Source organism: Budorcas taxicolor, chromosome 14, assembly GCF_023091745.1.
Source record: "Budorcas taxicolor isolate Tak-1 chromosome 14, Takin1.1, whole genome shotgun sequence".
Lineage (NCBI taxonomy): Eukaryota > Metazoa > Chordata > Mammalia > Artiodactyla > Bovidae > Budorcas > Budorcas taxicolor.
In genome coordinates this window covers 82,540,379-82,556,789 of record NC_068923.1, presented here as the reverse complement: position 1 = coordinate 82,556,789, position 16,411 = coordinate 82,540,379, and the positions used below count along the sequence as shown (strand labels likewise).

General features: G+C 38.7%; 1 protein-coding gene across 1 annotated transcript in view; it reads left to right on the top strand.

The window, feature by feature from the left end:
- Positions 1-731: 731 nt before the first annotated feature.
- The window catches only part of INTS8 (integrator complex subunit 8), a 45,980-nt gene continuing 30,300 nt past the window's right edge, over positions 732-16,411 (top strand). The window contains exons 1-10 of the mRNA XM_052651559.1: positions 732-961; positions 3,257-3,431; positions 5,039-5,179; positions 5,486-5,557; positions 6,282-6,333; positions 7,396-7,578; positions 10,830-10,937; positions 12,439-12,594; positions 15,681-15,781; positions 16,227-16,368. Coding sequence (XP_052507519.1) covers positions 832-961; positions 3,257-3,431; positions 5,039-5,179; positions 5,486-5,557; positions 6,282-6,333; positions 7,396-7,578; positions 10,830-10,937; positions 12,439-12,594; positions 15,681-15,781; positions 16,227-16,368 — 1,260 coding nt within the window. The 5' untranslated portion in view covers positions 732-831. The remainder of the gene's footprint in view (positions 962-3,256; positions 3,432-5,038; positions 5,180-5,485; positions 5,558-6,281; positions 6,334-7,395; positions 7,579-10,829; positions 10,938-12,438; positions 12,595-15,680; positions 15,782-16,226; positions 16,369-16,411) is intronic.

The window sequence follows — 16,411 nt, the reverse complement described above, 5'->3', positions numbered from 1 at the left end:
TTTGAACTGTGGTGTTGCAGAAGGCTCTTGAGAGTTCCTTGGACTGCAAGGAGACCCAAGCAGCCCATCCTAAAGGAAATTCGTCCTGAATATTCATTGGAAGGACTGATGAAGCTGAAGCTCCAAAACTTTGTCCACCTGATGCGAAGAACTGACTCATCTGAAAAGATCTTGATGCTGGGAGGGATTGGGGGCAGGAGGAGAAGGGCATGACAGAGAATGAGATGGTTGGATGGCCTCATTGACTCCATGCACATGAGTTTGAGTAAACTCCAGGAGTTGGTGATGGACAGAGAGGCCATGGGGTCGCAAAGAGTCGGACGCGACTGAGCGACTGAACTGAAATCTCAGAAATGGAAGTCGGAAAATTGAAATCAACAAAAACAGATTTGCCTAATCACAGTCTGAACCTGTAGCGTTCACTGACTTTTCCGAAGACTCTGAGGCCTGCCGATGAGGGTGTTCTGTCGGCTGACCAAGAAACCGCCAGGGAACAGGGCAAGCCAGCTGAGCGACGCAGCTCTCTCGCCAGCCGTCTCCCAGGGTAACTGGGAGAAGGCGTGGCCTGGACATCGGCCCCGCCCTCCTTCCTTCTCCAACTCGAATAACGATTGGTCTGCAGACGCGGCGGGGGTGGGGTGGGGGCGGAACCAGGACTCCCCGCCCCGGCTGGGGGTCAGGCCGCCATTTTGGTTTGTGTGGCTTTCCGGGACGTTCCGCGTGCCTCCTCGTTTCCGGGCGGTTCTGCACGTCAGAGGCCCCCGGGGCCCGCGTCCGAGCGTCAGGTTGGAGCCGGGAAGCGCCCCTGGGGGTAGCGGCGGCGGGGGCAGGATGAGCGCGGAGGCGGCGGACCGGGAGGCGGCCACCTCCAGCCGGCCCTGCACCCCGCCGCAGACCTCCTGGTTCGAGTTTCTGCTGCAAGAGTCGCTGTTGGAGAAACACCTGCGCAAGCCCTGCCCGGGTAAGCGCGGCGCCTGCGGCCCGAGGACTGCCCTCGAGGCTCCCGGCGCCCCGCGCCTTCCTCTGCCGCGACCCCACGACCCGGGGAGGCGGGCCTCGGGGCCGAGCTGTGGCGCCGCCCGGTCTCTGACTGGGCATCAAAACTGCCCGCGCGGGGCTCCGCTCCGGGAGGCCTAAGAAAAGCGGGAAACAGAGGCCCTCCCGCGCCCGCCACCTTTTCGTGTTTGCCGTCTTGTCGCCTCTCAGGTGGCCTTGTGACCGTAACTCGGGTTGGGGCCTCAGCCCTCCCCTGGGGCTGAACCCCGGACAGTTTGGGCGGGGGGTGCGGTCTGCGGAGACATCAGCTGTTCCGAGGCTGGTCCTGACGTTGAATAACTATCTTAGGTCCCTATTTTAACTGTTTTATTCCTCAACGAACGGATTCTGCTGACTCAATTATTCCAAAGTTGGGCTGTAAATCAAAGCGAAAACTTCTGAAAGCAGAAAATGCTGTCACAGTTGCAAGATGGTTATTGTATAATGATGTTCATGATTGATACCGCAGTTCAGGAGTGCTGTTTAGGGAGGGTGGGAAATAACAGGTATTTCTGGAACGAGGTGATGGCTGAAAAGGTAAGTTCCTTGGATGATAAATTGCTGACGAGAGTTCGAATCCAGATGTGGCTTGTTAAGTCTAATCCACTGACCTGAACTGGTGGAGACTCCTGGGCGAGAAGTTGGTGTACTTCACGTGAGCGGTTTTACCACTATATTGTATTAATGTGCTTTTAATTCAGTGCTTTTGATGAACGTTTGTTGAGTGTTTCTGGGTGCCAGGCTCTGTGCTTCGTGCTTCATAGCTGCATTCTCGTTTAATTCCGTCTTCATGATAATCCTGTGAGGTAGGTGATCCTCTATTTTGCATTGACAGGAACAGGTGCAGAGAGGTAACTTGATGCAAGTCCCACTAATTAAGCGTTAAAGCAATAATTTTAAACATGGTATTTCTTTCCCCTAATTGACAATTGTTGTTTGCTGAACTGAAATCTATAACCATTATGTTCTGTCGTCTAACGTGCTTTCGTCTGCAAAAATCTGTTATCTTTCCTTCTTACATCCTTCCTGATCTTTCGTTTTAATAGCCAGGCACACTTCTTGTGAATTATAATCCTTAGTCATTGTAACTACACAACTGTTTGGGTCCCCTTTTTTACCCCTTAGCAAATCAAAAACATTGATTTGTAATGTTTTAGGTGTACAGTGAAGTGATTCAGTTATATGTAGACACCTGTTCCTTTTGAGATTGTTTTCCATTGTTTATGTGCTTATTTGCTCAGTCATGTCCGATTCTTGCGACCCCATGAACTATAGCCTACCAGGCTCCTCTGTCCATGGGATTCTCCAGGCAAGAATACTGGAGTGGGTTGTTACAGGTTATTAAAATAACCTATTGGAGTATAGTTCAATATCGAGTATAGTTCCCTGTGCTATGTAGTTTTGATATATTAATATTGAATATAGTTCCCTGTGCTATATAGTAGGTGCTTGTTGTCTGCCTTATGTATATTCGTGTATATCTGTTAGTCCCAAGTTCCTGATTTATCCCTGCCCCCCAGCTCCTTTGGTAACCATAAATTTGTTTTCTTTCTATTTCTATTTTGTAAGTAAGTTCGTTTGTATTTTTTTTTTTGATTCCACATAAAAGTGATGTCATATGACATTTGTGTTTCACTGACTTACTTTACTTAGTACGATGATCTCTAGATCCATCCACGTTGCTGCAAATGGTATAATCTCATTCATTTTTATGGCCAAGTGTTATTTCACTGTGTATATGTACTGCACATTCTTTATCCATTCATCTGTCAGTGGACATTAGGTTTCTTCAGTGTATTGGCTATTGTAAGTAGTGCCACTGTGAACACTGGTGTGATGTATCTTTTTGAATTAGAGTTTTCATCTTTTCTGGACATATGCCCAGGAGTGAGATTGCTGGATAATATTAATTAAAGTTGTTTTCTATTAAAGGTTATTATTTCCGTTCCAGTAGTTATTAAAAATTAATTTTAAAAACTAAGCTCTGTATTTTTTTCACATTTGTAGACTTTTAGACGGTGGCCATGCTCACCATTGTGAGTTGATGGATTACTCCGTGTAGTTTGATTTGCATTTCTCAAATAGTGATGCAGAGTATCTTTTCATGTGCCTGTGTTGGCCTATTTGGATTCCTTTTGTGGCCAGAAACCAATAGGGTGAATCCTTCTGCAGCTTTGTAATTAGACCTTAAGTTCAAGAATTACTTTCTTTTAAATCCTAGATCCTGCACCAGTTCAGCTTATAGTCCAGTTTTTGGAACAGGCTTCCAAACCTTCAGTTAATGAACAAAACCAAGTTCAACCTCCACCTGATAACAAGAGAAATCGTGTTTTAAAGCTACTTGCTCTTAAAGTTGCTGCACATTTGAAATGGGACTTAGACATATTAGAGAAAAGGTATACAAGATTTAAATGAATTTGAGAAGTTAGATATTTTGGTTTATTTCAGTATGTGTTCCTGTAATATGGGCCTTTAAAGTGAAAACTATTTTTCTATGAATTCTTGGTAAAATATGGAAGTATTTTCCAAAAAGTGTAAGAAAATATTTGACTGTTGAATGAATTTAAATCACCTTTTAAAGTATACACTTGGTGTTATCAATAATGAGCCCATTTGTTATTATTCTTATTTTTTTTGACGTGATAAGTAGAGAAAATCCACACCTAAACAGTTTTAAATCTTCATTTTACTTTTACATATCTGAAGAAAATAAAAATTAGTGATGAATCGTATGTAATATTATGGTACATATTTGTTGAATAATTCATTTTATTTTACCGGTCATAAATCAGTCACTGTCTCTTAAACTTTTAAACTATCTTATTAGAATCAGTGGTTATTTGTTTATAAATAAATATTTCAAGTGCATCGTTATATAATGATTTGTTTTTACCCCCTTCTCACAATTTATACAGAAATACTTTATAGAATATTTGGAGAAATTCAGAAAATAAGAAATAATAGGGGAGGGGAAAGAAGTGTTTTTAACATTTTTGTGTAATTTTTGTTGTTTTCCTCCGTATATTTTTAAACAAAGTTGTGAACATACCTTGTATACTGTTTTGATTTTTGGTTATTTCATATAGCAGGATATCATCAGCATTTCCCCAGTTTGGTTTTTGGAGATTATCCATTGTATAGATAATTTATTAATTGTTCCTCTATTGACAGTTTTTTAGTTTTTCTCTAGTTTTTCACTTTTATAAATCATAGAGCTTTAAAATGTCTTTGTCCATAAGCTTTATATGAATTTCGAGTTGCCTGTTTAGTATAGATTGTTAAATTGCCAGGTCAAGTGGTGTAAACATTGTTAAAGCTCATTATGCATATACTGGATTGATTTCCAGAGAGTTGTATTCGTTTATACTCACACTAGTAGTATTTGAACACTTTTTTCACCATATATTTTCCAGCATTAAATATTAGGATTAAAAAAAAAGGTTTGTTCTTTAAGGAGGAGCTTATCTGTTAATAGACTCAAGGCTTATCACTAGATAGCAATGTGTGCAAAACAGTATGATGTATATGATAGAGTTGGAAAATTGAGCACTTGACTGGATATTTAATGATAAACAATAATTTCTTAGGTGTGAAATTTATACTGTCATTATGTTAGGAGGTAATTTTTCGGAGATATGTTCTGAAATACTTGGGAAGAAATGATTTACTATTGGGAATTTGCTTTACAGTAATATGGAAAGGAGGAAAGTGTGTGAGAGTAGAGATAAACAAGATTGGCCATCAGTTGCTAGCTGTTGAAGCTGGATGATGGGCACATTGGTGTGTATTATATTATTCTGTGTACTTTTGTATTTATTTAAATTGTTTTCGTAAGAAAAGCTTAAAAGTTCCTTTGGTAAATTTTGATTTATGTTGTTGAGACAGATAATAGAATGGCTGTGTGGATTTATTACTAAAACAATATAATTATTTTTAGCAAAGTACCGAATTGTGCATTGTGTCCTTGAACAACTTATGTGTCTTTTGATTCTTCCTTTTTAAGTTTGTCTGTTCCAGTATTGAATATGTTGTTGAATGAACTGCTGTGCATCAGTAAAGTTCCTCCTGGGACAAAGCACATAGATATGGATCTGGCCACTTTACCTCCAACCACTGCCATGGCCATACTTCTCTACAATAGATGGTAAATGTTTCATAAACCTAAAATGTGTTGGGCAGCCTTTCTTTAATTCCATTATAACTTGAGGGATGTGCTTCTAAGTCATTCCAGGGATCTCTCAGAGGATCTTGGGAATAGTGAATCTGATGGTGGAGAAAATTATGACTACATAGACAAAATGCTTTCTGATAGAGAAGTGGATGACTTACAAAGTTTTTATTATATGTCAGAATTTTGGATAGTTTATAAGTCTTCTAGGAAGTACTACAAAAATACTTGAAGTGACATTTATAATGTATTAAATTTTGTTTTTGTCTTTTTTTTTTAAAGGGCAATTAGGACAATTGTTCAAAGTAGTTTTCCTGTTAAACAGGCAAAACCTGGACCTCCTCAGTTAAGTGTGTAAGTTGGCCAATAAAGACCCTTACTTGGCACTTTTTTGTCAGGTTTTTCTTTTTCTTTTTTTGCAAGTTTTTAAGAACTCTTGGTACAGAAGGAAAAAAGCAGAAATCAGGGCAGAAGGCCTGCATGCAGGTAGGTTTGGAGGGGTTAGAAAAGTGAGCGAATCAGACAGGGCTTTGGATAATTAGAGTAGAGAGCTCTGAGAAAGGAGGGGAGCACTTTGTAAACTGTGCCTGTCATCTTAATGTTAGCTGACCTGCTTTCAGGAATTAAAATTGTTTTCATTTAATTAAATTTACATGAAAATGATATGTTTGTTCTGTATGTGGGAAATTTTAATTTAGAGTGCATGAGTTAAGTACAATAGTTTGATCAGGTCTGGAGTTTTAAACCTAGTTCTTAAATTCCAAGTAGTAGTAATTTACCCAAATTTGGAGCTGCAGTGTACATCAAGTTTCTAACTTGATGTAAATAAGCTTTTGCTGCCAGAAAGTTTTATTTTTAAACTGAGTTTTTTTTTCTTTTAATGCAAAGCAAATGAAAAAATAATGGTAAATAAAGGAGCATCATCATAATTGAGTTTATTTTTGAAGCATGAAAAGAAATAGCATTAAAAGCATTTTTATTTATTTAAATTCAATCTCACTGTCAAGAATGATCTTTAAGTTTTGAATTTTCAGTCTTTCAAGTAATATTTGGTACTCTTCTGTCATTTCTCTTTTAGTATGAATCAGATGCAACAGGAGAAAGAACTAACAGAAAATATTTTGAAAGTGGTGAGTATTGGTATAGGTTACACCGTAACCTTTCTGGGAAGTATTATATTTAGAGCATGTGTATATGCTTCTTCTAATCTTATATATATTAAGAGTTGGCTTGCTTTAGATTGGATAACATTTAGACTTTGTTAGAACATAATTTGATAATACTCTAAATTGACACTTTTTAATGTTAATGAGAGTACTTGGCCACTAGTTTTTTTGTCAGATATTTCATAGTGCTTTAGCAGATGTGAGAAGTCACGCTTATAGGTGTTTTCTTTATATTTTATATCCTCCCAAAATTCTGTAGTAAATATGTATTTTAAAATTACTTTTATTTTAAAAATGATTTTTACAAATTTTAGTTTATTTTTACTCTTTTTTTGGCCATGCTGTGTGGCGTTTGGGATCTCAGTTTCCCAATCAGATTGAATCCAGGCCGCTGCAGTGAAAGTGCCAAGTGCTAACTACTGGACTGCCAGAAATTCCCTAAAACTACTTTTATATTCAGAAAAATACAGTTACTTTTTAAATTGCTTTGGTCAACATAAAAGTAGAAACCATAATTTAAAAGTGATCTCTTTAATTCTTTATTTAATATACAGTGTATCAGAGATACCACCCAAAGTACAGAGGCTAGGAAAGGAGAAGGAAGGTAACCATCTGTATCTACATACAACAGATAATGTATTTTGAATGTGGAAGCAAAAAATGTCATTTTATTATTATTATCTAATGCCTAGTAAAAATGACTGGCACGTCAAAGCATACAAAACATTTCTTGAATACATCAGTGGAATGGTGCAAATCTTAAACATTTTTCATCAGTAACTTTTATATAAAAGAAAGATGTCAATCTTTTCCAATTTGTGTTTTCAATTTCACAATAGGAACCTTGTGAATTTTAAAATCTTAAGATAATTTTCACAAATATAATTTCACTCTTGCTATGTTAGATGCATTTTTAAAATAGACTAGTACATTAAGCTGCTAAGTGTCCTGTAAATATTTTTTGGTTGATATAGTCCAGTATTGCCATTTTTGTATTTTAAAAATTTGCTTATTGAACTTTTGTAGCTAAAAGAACAAGCTTCTGATTCTATCCTGGTACTAGAGGCAGCCCTTAAGTTAAACAAGGATCTTTATGTCCACACGATGAGAACACTGGACTTACTGGCCGTGGAGCCAGGCATGGTAAACGGAGAAACTGAGAGTTCCACTGCTGGATTGAAAATCAAAACCGAGGAGATGCAGTGCCAGGTATTTATTTCAGTGTTTAATCAATGCATGGCAGATTTTTGGAAAATCGTACATAAAATCATCCTTGTATTTTTAATTAGAGCTTATTTCTGCCCTTGTCCCTTTGATTTTACTTCCGATGTTTATTAAAACTTTGCATTATAGTTAATCATGAATTTTATAAGACCTCCCTTGAAAATTTTCTGAAAGAAATGGAGGGAAAATTTCATATGATCTTTTGTTTCCAAACTAGTTTCCTCGTTATATTTAAGAGACTGACAAAGCAGGGAGTAATAATATGAATGAACTGACTTAACAGTTCATTCACATTATAAGAAATCTAATCAGACCGAGAAAACAGAACAAAACTGATATTGTGCTAGATTTTGAAAAATGTAGGCTCCTAGAGAAATACCCAGTTTTTCAAGGATCTAAAGGCTGCCCGCTCTCCGTAACTCTGTACCCTAGTTCCTTTGCTGCTTTCAGTTGTTTTTTGTTGTTAGATATTTTATGTGTTAATAGCTTCTTTTTCCCTGCTTGATTGTAAACTCTTTGAGGTCTCTCTCTCTTTTTAAAAATATATTTGTATTTTGCATCTTCTGTACTTTCTAGCACAGAATCTTGAGTAGAATAGAAATTTTAAAAGAATTAATGATTGCCTGTGGAGGGCCACTACGATAGAGCCTTTCGTGTTCTATATTTTCTTCATTGTGTGAACTGGCATAACATTTTTAAAAGTTAATCTTTTTGGCTGCGCTGGTTCATTGTAGCTGCTTGCAGGCCTTCTCTAGTTATGCCGAGTGGAGGCCACTCTCTACTTAACGGTGGCTTCTCTTCTCATGGAGCACGGGCACTTGGGCTTGAGTAGTTGCGGCTCATAGCCTCTAGAGCACAGGCTCAGTAGTTGTGTATGCGCTTAGTTGCCCCAAGGCGTGTGGAATCTTCCTGAACCAGGGATCCAACCCACATCCCCTGCATTGGCAGACAGGTTCTTAACCACTGGGCCACCAGGGATGTCTGGCATGACTTCTTTTATCACTGTTTCCCAATCTTGAAAGAGCAGAAATACCTCTGACTTTAAAAAGGGTTGAGAGGTACCTTTTCAGATTAGCTGGTTCTGGAGTTAAAGATAATCCCTTCTCAAGACTTGCTGAGATGGAGTCTCATCGAGTAGGAGTCGTGAGGCACTGCAGTTGGTAACCACTTCAAGGGCTCCCCAGTGGCTCAGCAGTAAAGAATCTGTCTGCCAGTGCAGAAGATGCAGGTTCGGTCTCTGAGTCAGGAAGACCTGCTGGAGAAGGAAATGGCAACCCCCTCCAGTGTTCTTGCCTGGAGAATCCCATGGACAGAGGAGCTTGGTGGGCTGCAGCCCATGGGGTTGCGAAAGAGTTGGACACGACTGAGCAACTGTACAGCGACAACAGCTCTGTCTTGGCCTGGAAAGGGGAATATGTATCTATAATATGTGTGCATATATAGGTGTGCTTATGTGTATATACATCTTTACAATGTACAAACACATACTTTATTTTAAACTTTAGCACTCCTTTATCCTAGATGGAAGGAAGCACTTTAGAATGAAAATCTGCCCAACATTAAGTATGGACTAAATAGTGTAAAGCAGTATTCTAGAGGCTGAGGAAGAATTAATCTTGATTTGTTGAACAGGACAGAATAGTATCTATAGTTTGTGTCAGTGAAGAGTAGTTTGGTCAGGAGTATCAGAGACTTACACCTTAGGAATTTGAAAGAGGAATGAGTATTTGTTGGCTCAGGTTGGTTTGGTGCAAATGGAAATAAACGGTGTGGAATGAAATTTATTTCTACATCTGATGTGAATGGGGAGTTGAGAAGACTGGTGTGTTAGAAATAGAGAAGAATAGAGAGGTTTGGAGAGAGAAGGTAGTCCAGATTCTGATATCCTTTAAAATTAGCCCAGGGGGTTTGGACTTTCTCCTCCCTGGGGGAATAAGTTGAAGGCTTTTTTAAAAAGTCAGATCGAGAAGACAGAGCAGTCAGCCTTGTGAGGAGTAAATTTGTGATAGAATATTAGGAACCTAAGGGTCTGGCTTCAAGTCTGGACTCTGCCAGTGCTTGGTTTTATGCTTTCAAGTAGAAATGTCGCTTTCTGGGCCTTAGTATTCTTGTTCATAAAATGGCCAAGTTCAACTTAGTCTTTGAATTCTGCCTTAGGTAAATCTAGGTGTCTGTTTAAGAATGCTCCTGGAAAAATGTACAGATTCTGTTAGACAACTGGAAATGGGCTGTCATTTTATACTCATTCGTTCAGATTTTTCAGTATTTTATTCTGGCCAGTTCTTTGATAGTACACATTTGCCCCTCCTACTCTTTTGGAGACACCCCTGTGGCTGTCCCCTTTTTCATTGTTAGAAGAATCCCCTACCTTCTGAGACTTGATGGGAGGGAGACCCTGTTTCCTGTAATAAAACTGACAACTCCAAATATTCGTGTTCTCTAGCCTTATCCTGGTGGAGGTGTGACAGAGACATTTAGACTGAACTAAGAGCTAGCTGGGCTCGCCTGGTGGCTCAGCAGTCAAGAATCTGCCTGCAAATGCAGAAGCCACAGGAGATGTGAATTTGATCCCTGGGTTGGGAAGATCCCCTGGAGAAGGGCATGGCCACCCACTCCAGTACTCTGGCCTGGAGAATTCCAGGGACAGAGGAGCCTAGCGGGCTTCAGTCCATGGGGTCGCAAGGAGTCAGACACTACTGAAGCGACTTAGGACACATGCAGGAGCTTGCTAGTGAGTCAGTGAAGTGGGATGATGGAGCATCCATTGTGATGGTGAGTGACTCCAGCAGTGACAGGTAGGTCTAGTTCCCAGGCAGCCCCGGCAGGAGCGGAGCTGCTGCTTTCAGTGTCTGGTCCTGCTGGCTGCAGTTGCGAGGATCTGTGGCGTTGGCTGTTGAGATGGCTGCGCAGTGTTTCACTGCATCAGTTGCAGCTCTTGTTCTGGCTGCTTGCCTCCCATCCCCCGTTTGTTTTCCAGGCCTGATTCTTTGGCTTTCCCAATAATTCTGTAGGCCACCTGAGGTCTTACCAGTAAGTCCTCTTAAGTCAGTCAGAGTTGATTTCTGTTGCTTGTGATCAAGAACGTTAACTGTTTTACTGCTCATTGAAATGTTTTTTTTTTTTTCTTTTTTGCTACATGTGTAACTATGTTGCTGAGATAAAGGTGATTTTGAGTTTTGTCAGCTCTTACGTTCATGAAAAATCACTGAGCAAAGTGGTTTTCATTACCATTTTAGGTGTGTTATGATTTGGGTGCAGCATACTTCCAGCAAGGCCCTACAAATCCAGCCGTCTATGAAAATGCCAGAGAAAAATTTTTTAGAACCAAAGAACTAATTGCGGAGGTAAATACAGTCATAACAGTCACATGATTTTCAGTCCTTTAAAACATCTGTATATTTTTTGGCTTTCATTTTTTTGGTGATTAAAAAACTGTTCATTGTAGTAAATTTGATAGTTCAAAAAACTAATGGAAATATTTTAAAAAATCTGTAATACTACTGCCTGGAAATAATCCCTTTTGCAGTTTTAGCCTTTTTTTTTTTTAACCGTTTTTGTTCTTTATGTTTTTATACAGTTAAGCTCATGCTATTTTGTATCTTGCTAAAATGTTAGAATAGATATTTTAAATATATCTATCCTATTCTGTTATATATAGATGTGCTGTGATTTTATTTTCCCAATGGTTGAGCATTTAGGTAGTTTGCTATTCTTATTTATTATAAAGTTGTAAAATTTATATCTCCAAGCATAAATTTTTGTTTGGACTTTAGATAGAGTTAAATTCCTGCAAGTAGAATTACAATGTTAGTGGTCATTAATTTTTTTAAACGATGTAATATACAAATTGATTTCTAGGTACATATCTGGGTACAAATTGATTTCCGAGGGCTCTGCTATTAGCAGTGAAGTTTTTTTAATTGCTAATTTGATATTTATCTAGAATATCTTTTAAAAAGTTGTGTTTTCTTAATTCCTAGCAGGGCAAAGATTTTCATATGTTTATTGTTTACATTTTTCTTTTCATGATTAACACAACTGAATTTTAAAGTATATAACTAGGTTTTTATATGCCTGGTGGCCAGAAAAATTCCCACTTCAATTTTTCCTTTCTTCACCAGAAACACTGAATAAATGCACTAGAGATGTCTTTTGTTGGGAATTCTCATTTTAATTTGCCTGGGGAACTCATCAGATTTCTAATTTTATGGCATTTGGGATATAGTAATTTGAAACTTGAATTTTTAAAAAAAGTATGTCAAAACATTTTTTTTCTGTTTTGGTGGAAATATTTCTATTTTTTCTGGTTGAGTGAAGATTGAGTTTTCTTTGTTGTCCCCCTTTAAATCTCTGCTAAGTATATGTATCAATATTTTAAAGTATTTTAATCTTTTTTTTTTTAACAGTTTTCATTCTTTGTTAGTGTCTTAATTATTGTTATACCTACAGAGAGTGATAATAATGTCTACCTTTTTATGTTGGCCTGAAAACTCTAAGCCAGAAGTCACCATACTTTTTTGTAAAGGGCTAAATAATAAATATTTTAGGCTTTGTGGGCCATATACAGTTTCTGTGGCATCATCTAATTTGTTGGTTTTTTTTTTCTTCCCTTTGCAACACTAAGGATTATTCTTAGGTCATGGAATCTATAAAAACAGGACATGGGCTGGTTTTGACCTGTGAGCAATAGTTGCTGACCCCTGCTCTAAACCTTTAACTTTTTCATTTTTTACGGTTCCTATTTTCCATTGGCGTTTTTTTATACTGTTAAAATGCAGTAAATGGCTGCTAGACTATTGTTTCTATTACACTGATGGATAATGATATATACCTCTTACTTTACAGATAGGTTCATTATCTCTTCATTGTACCATAGATGAGAAGCGGTTAGCTGGCTATTGTCAAGCATGTGATGTTCTCGTACCGTCTTCTGATAGTACATCTCAGCAATTGACTCCATATAGTCAGGTCCATATTTGTTTGAGATCTGGCAACTATCAGGTAAGATGTATGATGGGGATACAGTAGTGTCATTGGAAAGCCCTGTAAGCCAGACAGCAGAGTTCCAATCATGACATCACCATTTACAGTTGTGCCATTTGGGGCACATCAAACAGATTGGCCTATAAAATAGTTGTAATAATTAAGCTTTTTATGAGAATCAAATGAAAAGTTATAGTTTATAAACTCTTAAGGCAGAGCACTGGATAGATGTTGACTCATATTACTGACAATTATCCTGTCTTGAAGGTATAAAACTTGCCCATTTTAAGTACATTCTGTAAGAAACTCTGTAGGCAGAACTTGTAACTTTTAAAATTATAGGTAGAGAACTTTTGGTTTTATGGAGGCTAAAGATCTGAAAGTACGGTCTTCCAGCCTGACCTTATTCGCCGCTGCGAACAGTAAGACTGAAGGAGAGGGTGAGCAGAGCAGTTTTGGTCGGTTTGGATAGTCTGTTACATAGCCCACTTTTCCAGGGAGGCTGGTCATCATCTTAGTTTTACTCATGAAAAGAGCTTAAATTAGTCTGTTGAGATTTTTTTGTTGCCCCCTCTGAGTATATATCTGCAGCTTTGTAATGAAAATCACTGGGAGTTAGAATTTGTACTTTAAAAAAAAGCCTTCATTCTAGAAAGTGAACAGTGCCTTCATCTTATTAAATTCAAAACAAATTATGAAATGACAATGCTATAACATACCTTTAGTTTTGTGTCTCCACAATGGACTTAGCCTAGGTTTTTAGTTCACTTTTCTCAACTAGAGTTCTGGGGGTTTTTTTCCTTCAGAGAAAATAGAAGAAGAGAGGAGACAGTGCTCCCTCTCCTGCCCTCTGGCCCCTTTTTTGCCAATTCTGATTTGCCCTAGGGAAGAAAAGTAAACTTTCTTGAAGGTGGATTTCAGCTATAAATGAAGTTATCAAACACAAGAGATCTTTCAGTTACATATCCCTAATACAGGCTTATGGGGAGTGGTAATCAATTATGATAAGATGTAGAAGACCCGTGCAGGCAAGAATGTCAGTTACAGATTGGCACATGTTACCACGTGTGCCATGCTCAGTCGTGTCTGACTCTTTGTGACTCCATGGACTGTAGGCCGCCAGGCTCTTCTGTCCATGGGGATTCTCCAGGCAAGGGTACTGGAGTAGCTTGCTATGCCCTTATCCAGGGGATCTTCCCAACCCAGAGACTGAACCCAGGTCTCCTGCATTGCAGGTGGATTCTTTACCAGCTGAGCCATCAGGGAAGCCCGCATGTTACCATCGATGTAATAAAGGGCCAAATGTATAGCTCAGGAAGTAGTGTAAGGATCGCTAGGAGAGGGGAGAAGAGCGATTTTGTTGCAACACTCGAATTTTGTCACTTTAGCTGTATATGCAGGAGTGTCTTAGAAATCCTATTTAGCTTTTTGGGGGTGAGGGGATAGGATTCTCTGTAGCTGATGAGTTATTGAACAGCTGCAACAAATTGGTGTTCTAACATTTGGGAAGTGACTTGCTTGCTCCCATGTAGCTCATGTTTTGCTATGGAAGTGAAATAGTGGTTGCTCTGTGATTTTGAAACCATTTTTGTCAGTGCTCTTGTTGTAGAGCTGATTTAGCTATTTCCAGAAATCCCCAAATTGTCACCCCTACTTTCTTCCATTGCTTGATAAAGAGCTGATAAACAACTGAGAAAAAAGACTATAAAAAGACTATGATAATATCATTTATTAGAATGATAAATTTTATACAGTTCACTAATTTTAAACCATTTGACTTGATTAGACTAGTTTCTTAGCACACTATTTTTTAGCTGAAATATTTCTCTGTTTTTGCGTTTTAAAAAGTTTGTTGTATGAAATCATGTTTAAAGTGGAGGAGAGGAATTTTAAAAGTCTCTAATAACATAGCTGAATTACTACTTAATGATTCTTTTCTCACTTCTCACTTTTGGCTCATGATCTCCAATTTTAAAGAAGGGTAGTGGGGTGCTTTTGCCATTTCCATGGGGTACTGTCCATGGGGTTCTCAAGGCAAAAATACTGAAGTGGTTTGCCATTCCCTTCCCCAAGGGACCACGTTTTGTCAGAACTCTCCACCATGACCCGTCTGTCTTGGATGGCTCTAACACAGCGTGGTCCTTAGTTTCACTGAGTTAGACAAGGCTGTGGTCCATGTGATCAGTTTGGTTAGTTTTCTGTGATTGTGGTTTTCATTCTGTCTGCCCTTTGATGAATAAGGATAAGAGGCTTATGGAAGCTTCCTGATGGGAGAGACTGACTAGGGGGGAAGCTGGATCTTGTTCTGATGGGCGGGGGTCATGCTTAGTAAATCTTTAATCCACTTTTCTGTTGATGGGCGGGGCTGTGTTCCCTCCCTGTTGTTTGGCCTGAGGCCAGACCGCTGACCCACCAGAGACTGCTGGACACTCACAGGCAAGTCTAGCTCAGTCTCTTGTGGGGACACTGCTCCTCACTTAGTCATGTATGTACGTGAGAGTTGGACCATAAAGAAAGCTGATGCTTTTGAACTGTGGTGTTGGAGAAGACTCTTGAGAGTCCCTTGGACTGCAAGGAGATTAAACCTGTCAATCCTAAAGGAAATCAACCCTTAATATTCATTGGAAGGACTGATGCTGAAGCTGAAACTCCAGTCCTTTGGCCACCCGATGCAAAGAACTGACTCACTGGACAGTTAAAAGACCCTCATGCTGGAAAAGATTGAGGGCGGGAGGAGATGGGGTCAACAGATTGGTTGGATGGTCAACACAGGTTGGATGGCATCACCAACTCAATGGACATGAATTTAAGCAAGCTCCAGGAGTTGGTGATGGACAGGGAGGCCTGGCATGCTGCAGTCCATGGGGTTACAAAGAGTAGGACATGACTTGAGCCATTGCATTGAACTGAGGGGGGTGATATTTTTACCCTTAATGTAATTTTAAAATTTTAGGAAGAGATTTTCCTAGCAAGATATTTTAATGATTTTCTTCACTGTGTAATTTCTATTTCAGAAAGACTTAAAATTTTATTTTAAAAACTTCTTTTTTTTAAGAGACTTTCAAGATTTTTGTAATAGTTGAAATTTTTTGTCTGTGTTCCAGGAGGTAATAAAGATCTTTGTTGAAGACAACTTAACCTTCAGTTTACCTATCCAGTTCCGGCAGTCGGTCCTAAGGGAACTCTTTCAGAAGGCTCAACAGGGGTAAGTAAGTGAATTACTTTTTGATTTTTATGTAAGAGTAAGTGTGCATTTCCGATTTATCAGTAATGTCCCTCCAGATTACCTGTGTCTGTCACAATGCTTTCACTTTATTTTTACTGTATGGAGAGTTAACATGGTTAGAGGAGCCACTTTAACTTTCATCTAATTCTTTTTTTAAAAGTGCTTGGGTAAAAAAATTTACACAGCAGAGTTTGATTCTGTTAGTTTGATTCAGATTAATCTGTATACCTAAATTATCCCTTGGTAAATTTAAAACTTTCCTGTTTATTTTTTCCCCCATTGACTTAGGTAATTACTAATGTGCCTGAATATTGTAAAAATCTTACCTCTCAAGAATAAATGGCCCATTCTTGTGATTTTAGTTTTATACTGTATGCCTTTCTATTAAAAAATAAATGAGTGTATCTACTTTTGTATTTGACAGAAATGAAGCCCTGGATGAAATCTGTTTTAAAGTCTGTGCCTGTAACACAGTCCGTGATGTATTAGAAGGTAGAACGATTAGTGTTCAATTTAACCAGCTGTTTCTTAGACCTAATAAAGAGAAAATAGACTTTCTGCTTGAGGTGAGACGTTTTTCCCCCTTTGGTTTATAATTTTGCTTTGAGT